The 21,793-nt window shown below is 35.5% G+C and overlaps 1 protein-coding gene and 1 long non-coding RNA gene across 3 annotated transcripts; both read right to left on the reverse strand.

Annotated features, from left to right (window-relative positions):
* Window positions 1–724: 724 nt before the first annotated feature.
* Window positions 725–14,163, reverse strand: LOC110924573 (probable carboxylesterase 2). The gene is made up of 2 exons (XM_022168569.2): window positions 13,839–14,163; window positions 725–1,434 (listed from the first exon to the last, which is right to left on the reverse strand). Exons 1-2 carry the CDS (start codon window positions 14,142–14,144, stop codon window positions 754–756), a joined length of 987 nt encoding a protein of 328 aa, XP_022024261.1. The 5' UTR covers window positions 14,145–14,163; the 3' UTR covers window positions 725–753.
* A 24-nt stretch (window positions 14,164–14,187) lies between these two features.
* LOC110922853 lies at window positions 14,188–18,469 on the reverse strand. Of its 2 annotated transcripts, none has more exons than XR_002583531.2 (4): window positions 17,902–18,469; window positions 17,582–17,812; window positions 16,980–17,055; window positions 14,188–14,624 (listed from the first exon to the last, which is right to left on the reverse strand). It is a non-coding gene; the product is annotated as an uncharacterized LOC110922853 (long non-coding RNA). The 2 variants fall into 2 exon arrangements; XR_002583532.2 differs by lacking the exon at window positions 14,188–14,624 and adding an exon at window positions 16,359–16,544.
* Between the last annotated feature and the right edge of the window lie 3,324 nt (window positions 18,470–21,793).

Below are 21,793 nucleotides of genomic sequence, written 5' to 3' on the forward strand. Positions count from 1 at the left end.
AACAGATTGAGAAAGAAAGATGTAAGGTTTTGACCTTTTAGCATACATGTCGTTTAAAGTGGTTGGCTTCCAAGCATCGGTTCAACTCGAGTCTCTCAATGATTTGGAAGGGAAGTAATAAATGTGCTATCCTGAAGTCTTAATTTCAAGATTAGTCTGCATGTGTGTATCAGTGTACCAGGCAGGTAGGTCGAGGGTATCGGGGAAGAGGGGGGATCGATCCAAGAGAACTGATTGTAAAAAATAGAGGTGCTAAAGCATGGGTGTTTAAACAAGTTGATTGGAAAGAATTTTGCTTTTAAAAAATAGAGATTCTAAAGCATTGGTGTTTAAACAAGTAACGTCAAGGATTTAGAGAAAGTTAGCAAGAAAGAGATTGAGCTTCGTATATCTAAGAATTGAAAATTAGTTTTTATGTTTTTTACGTCTTAAAAATTTTGTATGGGTTTACGAAACATTTTCATACTGAGATCTCATTAACAATTAAAAGGTTATTAGCTTTACACGAAAACCATTAATACACATGGAGAGAAAGTTAGGATACTGATGAAACAGAACAAATAAATTATTGTGGGAAGGGAAAGAAGATACTAATGAGTTTGAAAATGTTGTTTATGTACTTTTTATTATTGAAAATTAAATTTTCCTAACCCGGGATGTTCCCGGGTGATAGCCTAGTATATGTAAACAAATAAATATTAGCAAACATATATATTGATGGTTCATTAATTAAGGCATTGCCCAACCAAACATTCAAACACGAGACTGATGGTTGATGAAGGTACAGATTCTGTTGTACAAAGTACAAGCATTCTGAGAAATATGATCAAACAGAAAGAACACATGATCCTTTTCTTTTGACTCTATCATCTCTAGTTTTCCTAGCCAACCACTTTTTTCCATCAATTCTTTGTAATACAAACCCCTATCTCTAAAACTATCTTTCTCCGCAACAGCTACAAGGATCTTGGAGCACCCTAAACCCGAAAGATTCGGGTCCTTTTCCGGGTTAAACATCGGGTCATCCAACCCCCTCCCTAACGGATTCGCCAAATTCCAAAACTGATCCGTATACGCTTTCAACTGCTTATGTTTCCCAAGTTCGGATCCAATCGGGTTGACTCCTCCAAAATACGGGTGAAGCAGAATAACAACCTCTAGGTTTAATCCAGCTATCGGGTAAGACCCGAACCGGATTGCCATATTGTGGGCGATATTCGCCCCGGCACTATCTCCTGCGAAAAACACCTTACGGAGATTAGCAAATTTGTTCAACCACGGGTCAGGATCATGTCCTGTACCATGGGAAGCGACCCACTGGATCGCTTCCCAAGAGTCGGTGTACCCGATTGGAAGTGGATACTCCGGGCCCAGCCTGTAGTCAACAGAAACCGTGATAACGTTTGACTTCTCCGTCAGATGGTTGAGTGTAGGGTGTTGGTTCAGTTCTGTTTATACATGAAGGAAAACATGAAAACATACCTTTGATTGCATCAGCACAGGCCAGCAGAGAATCCAGATGTAGATGCAGCAATAGTGTTTGACATAGTTGTCAGTTTGGTCAGGTTCCTCCTTAGGGTGCAATCTAATGATGGTGGTTAAGAAAACCGAAAAGGGTATCGGCTGTAGGAGAGGGAGGTCGAACATTATGATGTTATGGCTAATAGGGTGTCTGATTGTGAAACTGTCTAACCCCTTAACCTCCACATAATTCTCCTTATATAAGCACCCAGGAGGAAACCCCAATTAGTTAATAAGGGTAATTGGGCCCATCAACAATTACCAACTAATTATTTAATAGGATTGTTATATATTTTGATCCATATAATATAAATGATTATAATGGCTACTAGATTAAATATTAAATCATAATATATTTAATCTTACATTCTCCCACTTAGCCGAGTAATCATTTACTATGAGTATTAGATAAGCCTGATGAGGAATTAACACTCATTTTAGCCTTAAACAAGTACTATAGCAGAGAAATACAGCCGTTGAATCATTATGCGACTCAGGACCCCCATTTATCATACTATAGCCTTAATTTAAAACCTAATCGTTATGATCAAAATACGCATAAGCCCTTTGTTTGATTTGTAACTATATTTGTCTATATGCCATTATGCTAGCTTGACCTATTCTTAGAGACATACAAAATCAAACTGATGAGGAAAATTAACTAATACTTAGTCATTCATAGTACGATATGCAATTGTGCACGACTATTAATTAATACCCGTCTATGAGCTCTCTTAATAAGACTTATGGGTAATAGCCCTTCAGTTATAGGATCCTTAAGCATATCATGAATGTATTCGATACAAAACTTAGTTTCCTCAATTCGTTCATAAACGAATAATTAATTGCGTATCGAAATTTAATGCAGCACCTCTTGAACTGTTACTGTTCAAGGAGTCATGGTAGCTGACTTTATCACACTAATTCTTCAAAACATTATATAGAGTTAATAAACTTATGAGTCCACTGATAAATTTCCAACAACATTTAGTGACTATATTATGTCGTTATAACTTAGGTTGTTGATATCAGTGCATTATGACTCCTCCATGAGATAGTTTTGTCTGCTGACATAAGGATATACCCGAAATTACATTTTATAATCTTTGAATATCTCAAAGTTAGAGTAATAAACCGGTTTTAATTCTCACTTCTTCTTTAAATTGCAGTCTCTCGTTTCTTTTAAAGATATTGTAATACTCCATTAGATGCTACACATTAATCTAGACATATCTAGTGTGTTGCAATGTGAGTAATATCTAAACGAGTATAAACTTAAACTTACATAAGGCTTCCAATTAATGAAGCATAAATAAATAATATCATTTATCCTATTATCCTCTTAAAGAAGAGCAGTATTGTTTGTTACATATGTAAGGACCCATTTAATGTTAAACTTATAGAACGAAACTATTGTCCCATTGGGTCTATCTCGGTACGTTATGATATCTATTACATAAGAGACATCTCTAAGATCTATTATATCAAAGTTTGTGTTAACAATGCTTTGACTTATGTAACATATACTTGTCAAGAGAATATCATCTATATAGACAAGTTTATCTTAGTTGCTCCCACTCATTTTGAGGTAGGTTCACTAATCCAGTTGATTCTTGATGAAAATAATTACGTTAGCTTTTCATCACATTATAATGTTTGCATTAACCCATACATGGATATTATTGGCTTACAAATAAAGTGTTCTTTAACCTTCAGTTTGAAACTTTAGGTTGTTATCTAATGAACATGTAAATGTGTCAGCCATTTATTAGGGAAAATCGTTTTTAATGTTCATCTAATGTAGCTTAAAACTATTATAAGCTACTAGAACAGTGATGATCCTCAAAGAAATCTTTTGTTAGATATGTAATAAAGATTCTTTAATAATTTATCTCTTCCTAAATACAACCTTTGACAACCAATCATGCGTCTTTGTGTCTTAACGCTTATATTAGGATTTGATTTATTTATGAACACTCTTAGGTAATTAAATCAAATCCCAAACGTTATACGAACACATAAAATCAGTTTTACTAGAAAACTGTTTTATTCCATTCAGATGATTGATTTACGCTAATGGCTTGATTTTAAGAGATAGGATCATTAAACATTTCCAAAATCCATTTCAACTTCATTAGGGAGGTTATGTAATCATCAAAGTTAGTAGGCTTTTAAACCTAGATGATCTCCTGAGTTGATTATTTAGTTCATTAGAAGTTTCAGTTTTATGGATTAGCTCTTGGTTAGATTGCTATCATTTTCAGGATTCTAAGTTTGTAAGATTTGGTGCAGTATGGTGTACAAGAGGTGTAATCGGAGTTAAATTCGGAGTGAAATTTAATGACACTCTTCCCCCCGCCTCTTGTATTCCTTGCAAGTCATGATAAGGACTTTGACTGCTCCTACTGACCTTAGAAATCTTTAGGAACTCAGCATGCTTAGGGTCAATATTTAACGACCAACAAATTCTAATAGAGAAAACAAATTAATGACCTTAGTCGTTGTAGTTTCTCTTGTTGAGGATTATGTTAGTTTAGGTAAGAAATCTAAGTGTGCCCACAATTACGCAACAATGAAACTTTTGTAAGAGTAGCATTAGATTTTAAGGAGACAAGTATTGATGGAACAGTGTCATGATGGAGCGGTGTCTTGTACAAGAGGTGCAAATTTAGGTAATGTAAAATTTTCACTCCCCCACCTCTTGCAACTATTGCAAGTTATTATTAAGACACTTAATGCTCCTGATCGGTGCATTTTAGGAATACTTTATTTAATATTAGTTATGGTTAAAATGCATTGATAATGGTATATAATATGGTTGTTGATGTAGTTTTAATGTCATGCGGGTTGAAAAGAAAACGAGCTAAAACAATTAAATTAGAGATAAAAAAAATATTAAAAATCAACGACCAAGATTAAAAGCCGTATAATTATAGTTTAAGATATATTTTCTTTTTATTATATGTAATAACTAAATTAAATCACATGTGATTCATGTATTCTTTTGATATGTTGCAGGTATATGTCGAAAGTCAAAATTGAGGAATTAAATGGATATTATAAAATTAAAAAATGTGGGCTTGTGAGAAAAAAATAGTCAAGTTAACAGAAGGGTTGGACACAGACACATGATATTTTACTTGGGCTGAATTTTGGGCTTGTTCATCGAGAAACAAATGAAGAAAACGACAATTGAGAAGGTGGAGGGGGGATTCTATTCGGAGCGGCCGCAAACAGCTGTTATACATCGAGGGACGAATTGAACATTATTTTCTACACATCTCTCAAACCACTTGTGCACGTTTGATCAAGTCGGGATGACAACCGAAGTTGTGAAGACAATCATGAGCAGCTAGGCTTTTTGTGACTTCCTCCAGGCGGACGGTTCAGTTAGGTTTTTACTTTATGCAGTTTATACTCAGGTTTGGATGTATTTTTGACCTTGACAAAGTTGTATGAATACATTGATGTGTTGGTTTATTTGAACTATTTGCATGTGTTTTGAGTTCTTGCTTTACAACTTGTTCGGTTGATGACAAAACCTAGTAACTTGTTGAGTGACATAGAGTAGGTTGACTCACGCTAGTAAATAGGGTTAATTAAATTATAAAAGATCTGATGACAAAGACCTATTTTTGATTACCATGTTAAATTAACCAACTTTCCAACATCATGTCTATGTGATGGCCAATTAACTGAGTAAACTGAGTTTTGTGAAACCTAGAACCTGAAGTTTGGAGGAAGTTACGTTTTACAAATCTGATATCTTTTCTTGTATTTAGTTTTTTTTTTTAGTTTCTTTCAAATAAATCAAAACCCCCAATTCTAGATTAGTAGTAGTTAATTAAATAATTTAGCTAAACACTAACCACATATTCCCCGTGGATACGATACCCTACTTACGCTATCTACTTAGTTTAATTAGGTTTTTGCATGACCCTTACGACAGTCATCAAAATGGCGCCGTTGCCGGGGAATTAGTGCGCTTAGTGTTTTTTTTAGTTAATTAGTTAGTAGTTAGTTGTTCTTGCTTTAAAAAAAATTCTCAAAAACCCAAAAATATTTTTTTTTCTTATTATTTTTGTTAGTTCGATATTACGCTCGGGTGTTTTGTTTGTGCTTGTGCAGGTCTTTGAAGCATGGATCGAACTTATCAGCCCGAGTTTAATGAATTTGAGGGTGTTGATTTCTCGCAACATAACCGACCAATGCATCAACAAATGAATTTTCAAAACAGACAATCACCGACTCAAAACCGATATGCTAGATATGATGTAGGTGAAGTGGATGGGTATTATGATCAGTTTGGATGTGATGGGTATAATGATTTTGCGCCTCCACCGCAACAGTTTATTCAAAGAGGTCAGAATAGAGTCAGTTTGGGTGAGCAAAGGTTTAATAATGCTCAACAGAATAGTTATGGAAGATCGAGTGTTCCAGCTGAAGGTCCGAATGATGAGATAATGGAAATGTTGAAACAAATGAAGAAGGATCTAGAGTTACGAGCTAAGGCATATCAAGCATTAGACAAGCAAGTTGCTCAGTTGGTGATTGAGGTGAAGGAAGTGGCAGACTCAAGAGATCAAGATAACTATGAAAGCAACTGGCAGACTCAAGAGAATGAGCAAGCGGGTCAACATGAGTCGGATGATAACTCCATTAATGAAAAGTTTGACACCATCATGGAGTTTTTGAAAGATATTCAGAAAAGCAATGAGGTCAGAGATAGGGAGGTCAAGGCGTTGTCACAGCAGGTTGGACATTTAGTTGAAGAAGTGGCTATCATCAGAAGAAATCAAGATCAGCTTCTTACTGATTTCCATGAAAATACATCTCACAATTCTTCCCACACGAGTGCCCACATAGATGAGGTAAGTACTCCTTCTTTTTCTGAAATTTCTATTGTTGAAACTCATTCACCCCAGGGTGTTAAGGGTGTGGCAGATGAGATAAATGGGTCTGAGTGTAAGAATGAACATGATCAGGAAATTAAAAGTTTTACAAAATCTATAAATGGTTCAAATGGCAAGTTTTCTGAAATTGGTAATTTTAAAGTAAAAGTTCCATTTCCAGAAGCTTTAGTCGCAAACGAAAATTTAAGTAAACGGGCACCACCTAGGGGTGAAAGGTGGGAAAGTCTTGAAAAAATAAAAATAAATAAACCGTTTCTTAAACAAATTAAAGAGAGCCCTGATCATGTTGAGTGTTTAGAAGAATTAAGTAACCATAAACGACGTCACAAATTTCCTAAACAACTTAATCTAACTGCTAGTGTGAACGCTGTTTTGATGGGTACCTCTCCCCCGAAAACTCAAGATCCAGGAACTCCTGTTATTTCAATACAAATTGGTGACGTTAAATTAGACATGGCTTTGTTAGATCTTGGGTCTTGTGTGAGTATTTTACCAGGGAGTTTATATGATCAGTATGATTTTGGGTCACTACAAAAAGTTAAAACCACAGTGGTGTTGGCTGATCAAACTCCTATAGGTCTTAGGGGGATTATAAAGAATGTGATTGTAAAAGTTGGTGAATTCTATTATCCCGTGGATTTCCTAGTGCTCGATTATGCTAAGAATGCACAACCAACTATTATTCTAGGCAGACCGTTCTTAGCTACAACAAAGGCTATTATCAATTGTGCTGAGGGAACGGTCAGAATGAGGTTTGGGGATACGAAAATGAGTTTAAAGTTGTTTTCTAGTTCACCTAATCACAAAACTGATAATTGTGGATCTCCTGAAAAGGAGAATCAAACAGAGAAGAAAGAATGTTTTATGACTGACAGGGTACTTGAAGATAGAACAAAGAAGAAGTCAAAGAAAAGGAAAAGGAAAAATGCTAAGGAAGTTCTTGAGTTCGATTGTTACAGAGAAGCCTGTAAATGGTATGATCAGGTATGGGAAGAAACTGATGGTGAGAATAGAACAAACTCAGGAGCTGAAGGAAGGAAGCATCCTACGAGACCACCATAACCGACAACCCGGGTATGGTCCGGCTGAAGACCTTAACAAAAACTTAGCGCTGACCGGGAGGCAACCCAGGTTTTGTTTTTATTTCATCTTTTTTTTTTTTGTGTTTTTGTGTTCGAACCGGACAAGTGTGGGGAAGTCGGAGGAGGTTTGGTCGCTCGTTGAACCTGTTTTCACTCGTTTCTCTTTGTTATTAACCGTTTAACTTGTTTTTGGGAGCTTGTGTGATTTGTTTTGCAGGTGTCGATCGCTTTTGTCCATACTCAATCTCCATTTGGACGAAAGTGATTCGAGTTATGTCAAGACAAGCGTCCCGAGTTGAAGCAGCCGCGAACGAAATGCTATACGGTTGCGGTGGAACGAGGCTCAAAGGATTCAACCGCGTCAAATCAGGGGAGTCTGTTCCATTTGTTGTTGTATTTTTATTTTCAGTTTGTTTGGTCAGTAGTTTCTCGCTCCAGTGAGGACAATGTAGGAATTAAGTGTGGGGAGGGGAGACTAGTGTCTAGTAGTGTCGTAAAAAAAAAAGAAAAAAAAACTTGAAAAAATCAAATATAAAAAAAATTGAAAAAATAGAAAATGTCTCGAGAAAGTTTTTGCACAAAATGGAAAATGATAGTTATAATCGAATCATTGGCTTTTCGATTACTATATATATGAGATAACGAACGGTCGGTCACACGTCTAACTTAGGATATGTGGGTAGGCCCAGCCGGTTGAAAGGTTCCTTAGGATCGATAGAAAATAACTTAAATTAGGAGTCTTGTGGGTTCTCGCCTTAGGAGCTGTGACAAAACTGAAACTGTGGAGAGTATAAGAGGTACGTCATAAGTAAAAAACTTATAAGTTTTTCCGATTAAATTGCACACCTGTTTCTTTTTGTGAAAACAAATCTGAAACAGTGTGGCGCTCGAAAAAAATATTCCATCCATTCATTTGAGCACATGTAGAAAAAAAAGGAAAAACGAAGCCTATGTTATTGCCGCGGGGATAGCGACTCATGCGGTACATACCCTCTAGGTGGAGTTATAAAAAAATATGTGAAGTTTATGGCATTAACCATGGGGATGGTGACTCGTGTGGTGTATGTCCGCTAAACTGATCGTATACAAAAGCATGTAAAGCTCGCAATATCATCCATCTATCCATCATAAATTTAATCGGAATAATATAAGGGTTTTTTATATAAGATGGTAGATTATATATATCTTTTAATCTCATAAGCTTGAAACGGGATTAGGTGGAGTTGTAGTCTTTTGAGTGTGAGATCCATAGATAACTATAATTATTTGAACTTAAATGAATCGTGAATAAGGGCTTGGAAGCTGGCGGTTGGGTTTAAGTGGACCGTATACCCGCAATCTTGGTTAACGTGTGATTTGATTTGTTAATAAATTAATTGAATTTATTAAGTGCCAATGTTTCTGATTGTGATTCCATTGCAAATTATTTTTTTCGGGACGAAAAAAGATAAGTGTGGGGATTTGATCGGTGCATTTTAGGAACACTTTATTTAATATTAGTTATGGTTAAAATGCATTGATAATGGTATATAATATGGTTGTTGATGTAGTTTTAATGTCATGCGGGTTGAAAAGAAAACGAGCTAAAACGATTAAATTAGAGATAAAAAAATATTAAAAATCAACGACCAAGATTAAAAGCCGTATAATTATAGTTTAAGATATATTTTCTTTTTATTATATGTAATAACTAAATTAAATCACATGTGATTCATGTATTCTTTTGATATGTTGCAGGTATATGTCGAAAGTCAAAATTGAGGAATTAAATGGATATTATAAAATTAAAAAATGTGGGCTTGTGAGAAAAAAATAGTCAAGTTAACAGAAGGGTTGGACACAGACACATGATATTTTACTTGGGCTGAATTTTGGGCTTGTTCATCGAGAAACAAATGAAGAAAACGACAATTGAGAAGGTGGAGGGGGGATTCTATTCGGAGCGGCCGCAAACAGCTGTTATACATCGAGGGACGAATTGAACATTATTTTCTACACATCTCTCAAACCACTTGTGCACGTTTGATCAAGTCGGGATGACAACCGAAGTTGTGAAGACAATCATGAGCAGCTAGGCTTTTTGTGACTTCCTCCAGGCGGACGGTTCAGTTAGGTTTTTACTTTATGCAGTTTATACTCAGGTTTGGATGTATTTTTGACCTTGACAAAGTTGTATGAATACATTGATGTGTTGGTTTATTTGAACTATTTGCATGTGTTTTGAGTTCTTGCTTTACAACTTGTTCGGTTGATGACAAAACCTAGTAACTTGTTGAGTGACATAGAGTAGGTTGACTCACGCTAGTAAATAGGGTTAATTAAATTATAAAAGATCTGATGACAAAGACCTATTTTTGATTACCATGTTAAATTAACCAACTTTCCAACATCATGTCTATGTGATGGCCAATTAACTGAGTAAACTGAGTTTTGTGAAACCTAGAACCTGAAGTTTGGAGGAAGTTACGTTTTACAAATTTGATATCTTTTCTTGTATTTAGTTTTTTTTTTTAGTTTCTTTCAAATAAATCAAAACCCCCAATTCTAGATTAGTAGTAGTTAATTAAATAATTTAGCTAAACACTAACCACATATTCCCCGTGGATACGATACCCTACTTACGCTATCTACTTAGTTTAATTAGGTTTTTGCATGACCCTTACGACAGTCATCAGCTCCCACTGATCTTTGATATCTCTAGAATGCTACAAGAGAAGTTTCAATGAGCTACGTGACGTAGGAACCTGTCACATATACGTTAGACTTTATTTGATTTCTTTAATGTCCAGATATCAGAAGAAACTTTAGGGACATATTTAATAGAAATCTGATTAACTACATATATGAATAGAGTTCTTCTAAGACCGTGGGCCATATGCGACAAAATTTAGATACAAGTTGATAGTCTTTCAAATGATAAATGAATTATGTCTGAATATTCCATTTGGAATAAGTTCCACGAATGTCAATGAATGACTTATGATGAACCCATGCTTATTCCTTAAGCCAAGTCATATTTTAGGGCTTTAACGTCATGATTTAAAATCACTTAAAATGAGATTAGATGAAAAAATCATCCTCATTAACCATCTTATGATTTCTCATGAATTTTGGTTCTAATGGATGAAATTTATAAGTCTCATTTTCCTTTTGTCAAATTCTCATTTGCATGATGACAAAAGTTGTGAAAAGTAAGGTATCATCTAGTTTCATCTTAGTAATGTTTCTATCCAGATATTTAGAACAAATAAAATGAGAGTTTATGGTAAGTGTGACTTTATGTTGACTATGCAAACCTCACAATCTTCATATCTTTGCTTAATTATGATACTATATTCTGATTAATCAGAATATATAAGGTATCGAAAAGCGTTGTTTGAAGACTGCTTATTATGGCTCTTATAGCCTTAACATTTAATTTTGTCACTAACTCTCGTGTTAGTTATTTGTCGAGTTCTGGTAAGGAAACGTATGGAACTAGAGTCAACTAATCATGTGTTAATTGGAATATTAAAAATTATCAGACTTAAATATCATTAGGAAGTTACTATCTAATTAATTTATCCAACTGTTCTTTTAGAATAATGGATAGTCTCGTTGCTTATGCCTAGTCTAATGACATAATTATGCAGTGAGATTTTTCCCTTGAAGAACCTTAACGTTGGGATTAGCACTTTTAATTTGTCTATGGACCTTAGAACAATCCTCTCTTAAAGTTTTAGTGGTTGTAAGGTGAATAACATCTTATTTTCCAGTTTCAAACATTTATTTATATGTACATATGTTGCTTATCAACACACTCATTATACTTTGGTATTTTTGAGTGTTATAGTTGATTTATATAAGACATCAAATTGTACAAGTGAAAATCTTAGTATGTAATGTACTAGAAAAATGTACTTATTTCCATGCGTAAGCCCTTAACTTTATGGGTCATGGTATTGTACATTGTTATGTATTCACATATACCACTTAGCTTTATAATATATAATTTTAAATCAAGGCATGCATCTTAGGAGTTCTAGTGATTATTCCACAATAATAGATTAGTCTTAGGAAAGACTTAATCTGGAATAACTTTTTAGTGACAGCACTTATGTTACAGAGTTCTTGATTATCATAAGAGACATCATGTTCGATTTATCCTAATCATCATGCTCTACTTTTCTTCTGTAGTGCTTTATCAGAAGAGAGCAATAGGATTATCGTGTCTTAAGAGATAATCAAGGATTTAATTTAAGAGCTAATTCTTATAGAAACTTTAAGCAAAACATATTAGATTTAGGAATTAGAGTGGATGAGATATAGATTTATAGAAGAAAATTATAGTGAGTAAAATTATGGGTACTAAGAATAAGACAGACAAAATGATCACAAAAATTAATTGAGGATCATTAATATAAGGATCATTATGTGAAGAGGTTGTGATATGTCTATTACTAACATCAAAATAATAGACTACTTAAAGTTCTACTTAAACGAAGACAAAACAGCTTTGGCCAGAAGTGTAATCATTTAAGCATGTGTGCAAAGTGGTTGTAACAAATCAGCTTTGGCCAGAAATTGAGACAATCACTTTAGTTATGCACTTGTTAAGTATGCCATCTATGAAGGAATTAAATCAGCTTTGGCCAGATATTAAAACATTCATGCTTATGATGCACACTTAACATAGCTTTCGTAATACTTGAACGATAAGTAGATGCATCAAATCAGCTTTGGCCAGAAGTGATACATCAGAAGCTCATTCAAGTTAAGCCATTTTGGTTTTGTAAAACATTATTTGATCCTCATTAATTAATTAAATAATTACAAAAACCAATTGTTTAATAGCAAACCACCCGTTAGCGCGGATCGAACTCCGCGGTGAGTTCGCTGGGGTTTGCGGGGAACAGCGTGCCCCCGCACGGGGTTCGGGGCGGAGCCCCGAACTAAATCTTAGTTCACATTAAACAGCCTAAAATAATGAGGTTTCGAGTCAGGTTTCGACTGAGTTATGAGATCTCGAGTTAGTTATGAGGTCTCGAGTCGCAACCTTGTTGTCTCGAGTCGGAACCATGGTCTCGACTACTATATCTTATGAGATCTCTAGTCATGATGAGGTCTCGAGTCGCAACCACGGTCTCGAGTCGCAACCTTATTGTCTCGAGTAATGACGTTATGGTCTCGAGTCGAGACCTTATGTCTCGAGTTATAGACTTTTGAGCCCTTATGATTTCGAGTTGAGACCTTATAGTCTCGAGTCGAGATCTGTTGGTCTCGAGTTGTGAAGGTTTAAGGACCTGATGATTTCGAGTCGAGACCTTATGGTCTCGAGTCATAATCTGATGATCTCGAAGCTTCCTGTTAACAACTGTGAATGTGAAAGCATAACTGAAAATTCGAATTCTAAGGGATTATGAGATATTATTTCCTGTTTTAAGATGATCTAATTTTATCAGCATATTTCAAAATTTATAACTGTTTATCTAATAACAGTTTTCGAATAAACTTAAAAGATAAAATTGGATCAAACATGGAAAAAACACTCATTAATCCTAAAACATTCCAAAACATAATAGAATTTTCGAATTTTCCTAAGAACATGATGAACCCTAAAAAAACATAAAACATAAATTCTGGAACCCGAAACCTGAATTTTAATAGCTTTTCTAAACAGATTTCGGTTAAAGCATAACCCAGTTGAAATCGAGTGAACATATAATTAATCCTTTTTCCCGAAAACAGAGATCTCGAGTCGATCTTCATGACTCGAAACCGGCTGTCACCGTTTTAAAGTTACAAAAAATTCGTTTTCCAAGTTTCAATCCCAGAATTATGGATACGAAAACAGAACTGACTAATCAACATATGCTCTGATACCACATGTTGGTTCAGTTTTGTTTATACATGAAGGAAAACATGAAAACATACCTTTGATTGCATCAGCACAGGCCAGCAGAGAATCCAGATGTAGATGCAGCAATAGTGTTTGACATAGTTGTCAGTTTGGTCAGGTTCCTCCTTAGGGTGCAATCTAATGATGGTGGTTAAGAAAACCGAAAAGGGTATCGGCTGTAGGAGAGGGAGGTCGAACATTATGATGTTATGGCTAATAGGGTGTCTGATTGTGAAACTGTCTAACCCCTTAACCTCCACATAATTCTCCTTATATAAGCACCAGGAGGAAACCCCAATTAGTTAATAAGGGTAATTGGGCCCATCAACAATTACCAACTAATTATTTAATAGGATTGTTATATATTTTGATCCATATAATATAAATGATTATAATGGCTACTAGATTAAATATTAAATCATAATATATTTAATCTTACATAGGGTGGTAGAGTGGAGTGGTGGTGGATTCGACTACGAAACCACCGCCGTGAAAGCAAATCAGAACCGGCAGTTTCCGGTTTGGGGTGGCGGTTTTGGGAATGTAAATTCTTGCGGACACGTTGGTTTCGTGTGAGATAACGACGTCGTTTGATTGGACTCCGGTTGAAGAATCGATTCCGGCTGGCAACTTCGTGTTTCCAACTAATCTTTCACAGTGGCCGTCTTTGTGCACTCTTATGAAACCAATGATTTCGTGAAGATATTCATCGGATGTTGATATCTCTCCCGACCCGAACATAGAAGACATTTTTCTTAGATGTTGGTAGTAAATATATATATATATATTTATATTTTTTTTTGAACAGAAAATTTCATTAAAAAAGCACGGGCCAGCCCTCAAAGCAAGGACCGCCACAAAAACCACTTACAACATATACAACGGATTACGAGACCATTCTTTCCACTCAATACTACCAAACTTCGACCTATATTTTAACCATAAGAAAGACCAGGACTTAACCAACGCAACCGCTTCAATCATCTTTGGGTTAGAAATTTGAAACACTTTCCCATTCCTTAATTTCCATATCACCCAACAGGAGACATACACTATACCTCTAATGATCTTTTTAGCCCATTTACCACCTTGCACATAATCTTGAATTTCCAGAATATCCTTAAAATCAAAAGCCAAGACCGGCCCAACTCCACACCACTGCCCCACAGCCATCCACAGACCGCTCGCAAAAAAAACATCCGGTGAACAAGTGCATCACAGATTCCCCACCTGTATCACACAACGGACACAAATCATCTTGAATATTAATCCTCCTTCGTATCAACGCACTACTGGGCAAAAAGTTCGGGAGGTCGGGCACCCCTCCCGGCCCCTTGAAAGCTACGCCCTTGCATAAGAGCATTCACATCCATGGAACCAAATTCTGTGTGTGGTGTTTTTAAAATATAAAGAGTATAGAAAGTGGTTGTGTCATATATATATATATATATATATATATATATATATATATATATATATATATATATATGTGTGTGTGTGTGTGTGGTAGGGTTCATGAGTGAACAATAATGTATTTGTGAACAAAACGAACTTATCCTGACCATTGATTTTGTAGATCTAGATTTTTTCTTTAATGGCAAGATTGTAGTTATCTTTTGTAACTTATATGTATTTTAATAGACATAAGGGTATAATTGTATTTTTCTCTCTTCATTTAATTAATTGATTTTTTTTATCTCTCCTGATTTCTCTTTCCAATTAAAAGAATATTTAATTACTTTCTCTACACTTTTTTTCTCTCACAAATTACCTAACTTAATATTTGATAATTAAAAAAATACAAACATTATCAAATATTGTTCCATCTAGAACACGATTAATAATATTTAATTACATTCTCTATACGTATATGTATTAGATCAATGTTTGATGAAAAGATGCGTAGTGAAAACAATATATAACAATACACAAGTGTATAAGTCTCGTATATATCAACCTGTATACACTATGTACTTGAATAATACACAGGTGTATAAGTCTGGTATATACTGACCTATATACACATATGTACTTAAATAATACACAAGTGTATAAATTTGGTTTATACCGACATGTGGAAACAAGATGTAATAATACACAAGTGTATAAGTCTTGTATATACTGATCTGTATACACATATGTTTAAAAATCATAATTTAATTAGTTTTAATATTTAATTTTAAATGGAACATAAGAGTTTATTAAAAAAAACATTAGCCCTTCAATATTTTATAATTAAAGTAATGGAGAAATAATTAAAGATGAGAGAGAGAGAGAGAGTTAAGAGAGGAGAAAATTAAGGAATTTTAATTAAAAGTATTTGTCTAATGTCAATCTTACCCTTTTAATCTAAAAAATGATCAAGGGTCAAGATTGGTTCACTCAGTTCACTCTCAAGAAGTTGTTCACTCTTGATCCTAATCCTATATATATATATATATATATATATATATATATATATATATATATATATATATATATATATATATATATATATATATATATATATATATATATATATATATACATATATAGGGTAAGGATAGTGTAAAAAGTGCCTAAAGTGTGCGAAGTGTATTATAACACTATATATAATACTATATAACACCATATAAACACCGTATAACAATATGTAGGGGGGGGGGATATTCCACGGTCCTCCCAACCGCCGGAGTGTGACACTCCGCAGGTTAGCCTAGTCCCATAGCCACCTGGTGGTTGATACCCTATACCGAGCCGATCCGTTTCCCCGTGGAAGAGGTGGGTGGCTGGTGACCATCCCTGGAGTCGAACCTGGGTCTCTGGGGAGAGAAAGGGTGGGACTGGCCAACTGGGCTACCCCAGTTGGTTCGTATAACAATATGTAACACCATATATGTCACACCCCAACCAATGGCGGAAACATCGGGATGAGACGAAGTGTGAAGATTGCTCGAGACATCATAATGCTAATAATTGTGACAAGTATTTAAATAATCCGATTTCATTTCATAAGATAAATTGTCAACATTACAAGAAATTCAAAGAAAACAAGTTTAACAAAAATAACAGGACAACATAACAAAATTGATACAACATATTAAACCCTAACGTCTATATGTGTATCTAGGCATCAACGCTACTTCTTTTCTTAGCATCATCCTCATCAACCTGTAACATGTTTAAAATAATTCAATGCAAAAGCAAAGGCGAGTATACAAGTTTGATACATACATAGCAAAAGATATGTTTTAAACAATTCCTCATAGCAAGCATGTGATTCAAGATAAACATTTAAATATGGTATGTGTCTAACATATCAAACCAAGGAAACGCAATATGCTCATGACATTACCGAAGATAAAGAGGCGGGTCGTTAATCCTATAGCGCTACATATGTCACGGTTTGGCTCGTACGAAGTTAATGATAAATTCAACACATAAGATTAATCCAAGTTTAAAGCATCAAGCCATCACGTATACAAGCATGTTATAGGGATGTTCATGTGTTTAAGCAAAATGTTCATGTGTAAGTTTGTTGATAAGATAAAACATGTTACACCCCAAAAGTGATAAAAGTAAAAGGGGGAATACGAGTATACTCACAATATTGCTAAGTCTCTTCCGATTATCCAAGTACGACGAGTTGACGAGTTTAGGAGGATGGAACACCGAGGTCACCCTATATGGGCAAACGATGGTGCATGAGTAAAAGGAATCATGACGGAGGATAGGAGCGAAATCTAAAGTATGACTTGTTGATATCTATATATTTTCGCATAGAGTATACATAGTTTATGTGCTACTTCCAAATTAACTCATTAAGATAATTATAGAAGTATTATCAAAGGAATGAAAATAAATAAATGACTAAATAAATAAGTTTATGTTTATAATTATAATTATTGTTGTAAAATTTAATTGAATCCGATGGGCTTCGTCTAATAAAATAAACGTTTCGTTTTACGGGATTTTACAAAAAAAAAAAAAAAAAACAGGCAGAGTTTCCTTTGTTTTTGGACGATCCCAACAACACAAGTTGTCGATCTATTTTCAAAATTCAATAAACAATTCGATAACGCAATTTACAAATATAAGATTTCTATGTAAAAAATGCAATTTATAATAAGTTTGGTGTCGCGATAAAAATAAATAAATAAATAATTATGAAGAACACTAAAATTAATATTCGAGTCATTATTTTATACCAAAGCTTGTGTCGTCTCGATAGTTGACCAGAATCGACCGAGTTTGACCCGAGACACCAAAACTGAACCATAACACTGAACCGAACATCAAAACTGGACCGGAACATGACTCGACACAACTGTTGGCCAGCTTCGACCGGTCAACTCGAGTCGGAACCGAACCGAGTTACACCAAGACCTAAACTGAACCAAACCACCACTCGAGTCGGAGTCACCACCATTGTAACGAGCCTGCAACAATCGAACAAAATCTGACTAAAAGAAACTGAGCGGAGACTGAACCGAACAAACTCATAACTAAAACCTGAATCAAGACTGACCTGCACCAGAATCGCTTGTCAAAAACTGAACCGAGACTCGAACGGACCCGAGAACCAAACATAGGAACTAACCACCGCCTTCACCGCCGTCGTCGCTGGTGCGGTTGCTGTTGTCGGCCGTACCCCGTGCCGTCGGCAGAGCCGACCACCCCGATTCCCAGCGAAGATTAAACCAGACCCGACCATCTCCACTGTCGTACCTGCAAAAGCACGAATCGGAGAAGAATGGGGTCTAAAAGAAAGAGAAGGACCAGGTTAGGAGCTTACCGGAGAAGGAGGCTCGAACAACGTGGCTGCCAAAGATGAAAACAACACTTCCGTTGTTCCGATGAGAAAACCGTCACCGGAAACGTACTCAGAAGGGTCGATTTAGGGGGGGTACACCCCAAGTCCGCCGTGAAAACTCGCCGGAAACCTTTCCCCCGCCGTGAGTCGTCGTCGCCGGACCACCGTAGGTGGTGGCCGGCCGTCGTGGTCTCGCCGGACTTTAGCCGGAATCGAAGAGGGAGAGAGAGGACCGAGAGGGTATGTGTGTGTGTGTGTGCGGCGTGTGTGTGTATGTGTGGTGAGTGTGAGTGGTGAGCTTTTATAGCTAGGGTTTTTTTTTGTGTTGGGCCCAGGGCCCGTTAACTGCTTTCTAGTGTTTTTGAGTGGCCCAATTGCGTTTCTAGAGCTCGTTTTCACAACCGATCGACATGAAATATTATAGTATATTATGTAAAGTTGAAAAATTACGTAAATTACGTAAATCGATATTAGTTGTGTTCGTTCGTTGTTTCGTTAAAGCGCGAAAAATGCGTCGTTTTAGTTCCGTTTTGCGATCTGATTTCGACTGTGATTCTACAAATAGGAAACGAACCCGAATTTTATAAAAACAAGGAATTACGGAAATACGAGGCGTTACAGTCTCCCCTCCTTTAGGAAATTTCGTCCCGAAATTTATTTAGAAAGAAGACTTGAAAGGGTTATGGCAAACAGGAGAGGATTGCTTAGAATTTAGGCTTTGGAGTTTGAGACAACAGAGAATAATTGAGGTATAAGGGTGAACGATTGATCTAATAACGATTATGAGAAAAGAATAACATAAATATCGGATAGACAAAAGTAGCTTTAAAGATGAGGTCTCGTCGTGGATAATCGGATAAAATGCGTTTGTGAGTTGTTTAAAGTTCGTATTAGGTCTACAAGTTCTGTAAAACACCGACTTTCTCATGGCACGTTTTACGAAAGTTTGGTAACATGATGAAAACACTTATATATAGGAAGTACCAGCGGCGTATCCACCATGTTTTTACCATGTGACGTCCGTTTCGTATTCGGTGTCATGTTACGTTCCGTGTTTTACCATACACAGTAGTACACTCTATGGTTCTCATACGCCGATCACTGTAATCTCGTGTGCACCCGCGATTATATTGATCGCCGCATGATCCGCATAGCTTGTACTAGTCGTGTACGAGTCAGGGTATACATAATTTAAAATTAAGAATGTGTACGTATAAGAATATAGTATATAAGCAAGTCCATGCTTAAGTATGTATGGGACCCACGTAAGCAAATCACTCGGATTACGCTCGCGTACGGTACGAATTTATGAATCATGAGTATGAATGAAAGTATAAAAGCATAAACATAAGTTTAAGTATGAATAAAATATGTGTATGAATATAAGTGTAAACAAAGTTGTAAAAGTGCAAATGAAAACATAACTCGTATGAGTATGGATACGAATGTAGTATAGACATGAATGTAAGGACAACGTAAATGTATAATTGTGAGTGTGTGTATAAACGTAAAACGTATGAATTTTGAATCATGAGCATAACGTAAATGTGTAAGTGAGAACATAAGCAAAGGCATAGAATGTATAAGTATGGATGTGGGAAATAATGATTTTACTTACAGTATAAATCGAAATGCACGAGTCTATGCGCGTAAAAGATTAAAAGTTTTGAGTATGAAAGAAAAAGGGGACGAGTGACACGCGTGAGATTGTTGTGAGATATTGACTAAAACGTGTACAATGATATGCATATATAGTTGTTTGCGCAAAGCGTGAAGTTAAAATAAATTGAGTTGTCACGAAATATAGGCTTTAGTTTCTGAATGTAAAGAGAGTATAATACGTCTGTTGGTTATGTGAAAAGTTACTTTGTAAAGGAGTGGGAATGCTACTGCGGTTTTAAAAGGGTTTACATAAGTTGAAAATTTGTCGGTTCTTATGAAGTTCCCTTGTCCACGTGTTTTGAATTTAATTGACATATTGAATGAGGTTTTGAAAAAGTTCTAGAGATTAATAAATTTGCATCATTTTAAGCAACTTTGTGTTAGAAAATTTTGAACTTACAGCTTCTTGTGAAAAAGTTGATCCTTAGAAAAAGGAATTTAGTACGTGAACTTAGTGATTGTTGAAAAAAAAATGTTTCATTGGTTTTGAAAAGGAATTTTTTTTTTTTTGTAAATGATTGAATAATATTGGTAATATTTTATAGGTGTGTGCGAAAAAGTTGATTTGATTCTCAATTGAGAATAACAATCTCTAGTTTAATGGTGTGAGAGGAGCGTGTTTTCAATGTTTACGTTGGTTGGTGAATTTGTGGGCAATGGATTTATTAAACCGACCGGGCTGACAAGTAGTCTTTCGTGAAATTTTGAAAATCGAGGAACACGCGTTTATTGGTAACATTAAAATTTTGTGTATGCGAGTGAGGTGAAATTAGATTATAGAATAAGAGGTACGTTTAAATAAATGAAGCATTTGAAATACATGATAAACGATTTAGGTATAAACATGATCGCGTTTACATAATATAGTCTATTAAAAGAAAGCGTTGGTAACGATCACCTAAGTAAGGGAATCACCCCAAATCCGTTGATGATGTCGTTGTAAGATAAGAAAAGAAGCGGAGTTAATCATCAAGTTAAGGAAATCACTCATATCTCGATGATATGTCTCTGCTCGTTGTTATAAAAGCGTAAATAAAATTACGTGAAATCATGCATGCTAATAATGTATAATCGTATGAAAAATAAGTGTATGATGTTGCGCAAAAATGAAATCTCGAAAAATTGTTCAAAAGTGACAAAAGATCGAAAATAATAAAGCGTAAGCTCGAATAAAACTTGGACGGTTCCAAACGGAACATTGACTAACCAAAGTGGTCGAAAGATCTTTTGAAATTGAGAAACATATTTTGGCCTAATAGGTGGAATACTCTCGCCGATATCTCGACTAACGGTATTCACCCTTCCAGTTACTACATGTTCCCAATCCATCAAAATTCGAGACTTGGCGGGATTAATGAAAATCAAGGAGTGGAACTAGTCGACAAGGTGCGGGTTTCACCCCTAACTTGGCGATTTCGTATCCTAAGTGTGGTTGGTACTCGTCGGGTCAAAATTTAATTTCAACACTTTGACGAGGGTCCACTAGAATTTGAAATTTGAATTTCTCCATTAAGATGTGGATTTCACTCCTAACTTAACGGTGAAATTCGTACGAAAATAGAATCAGGCGGGATGAGAGTCGTTTACCAAACTGTGGGTTTCACGCCTATTTTGGTAAACTCGTCTCGTTTGTGTAATACGAGTGTTTTTGAGTTTAAGAAAAATCGAGTAAAATGCCTTGGAAAAGGCGTATGTTAAAGGGAATAATGAACAAGTATAAGCACATAAAAGGCATGTCGAGGATAACACACAAAGAATAGATCAATAGATCAAGTATCGACACATAATCAGACAAGTATTGACACATAAGAATAGCACGTCAAGTATTAACACACAAGCGACATATATGTTTAAAAAGTCAAAGCGAATAAATGAGAAGCGAGTAAAGTAGCATGCAAGTAGTTTCAAGCAGTACACAAGAATAAAGCTCTAAAACTATAGACTA

This window comes from Helianthus annuus, chromosome 16 (assembly GCF_002127325.2).
Source record: "Helianthus annuus cultivar XRQ/B chromosome 16, HanXRQr2.0-SUNRISE, whole genome shotgun sequence".
In the NCBI taxonomy this organism is placed as follows: Eukaryota; Viridiplantae; Streptophyta; class Magnoliopsida; order Asterales; family Asteraceae; genus Helianthus; species Helianthus annuus.

Coding starts and splice junctions, on each gene's coding strand:
- LOC110924573 (XM_022168569.2), bottom strand. CDS start 14,144: ATGTCTTCTATGTTCGGGTCGGGAGAGATATCAACATCCGATGAATAT. Junction 1,435..13,838: donor CCACCACTCCACTCTACCAC/CCTATGTAAGAT, acceptor CTGAACCAACAC/CCTACACTCAACCATCTGAC.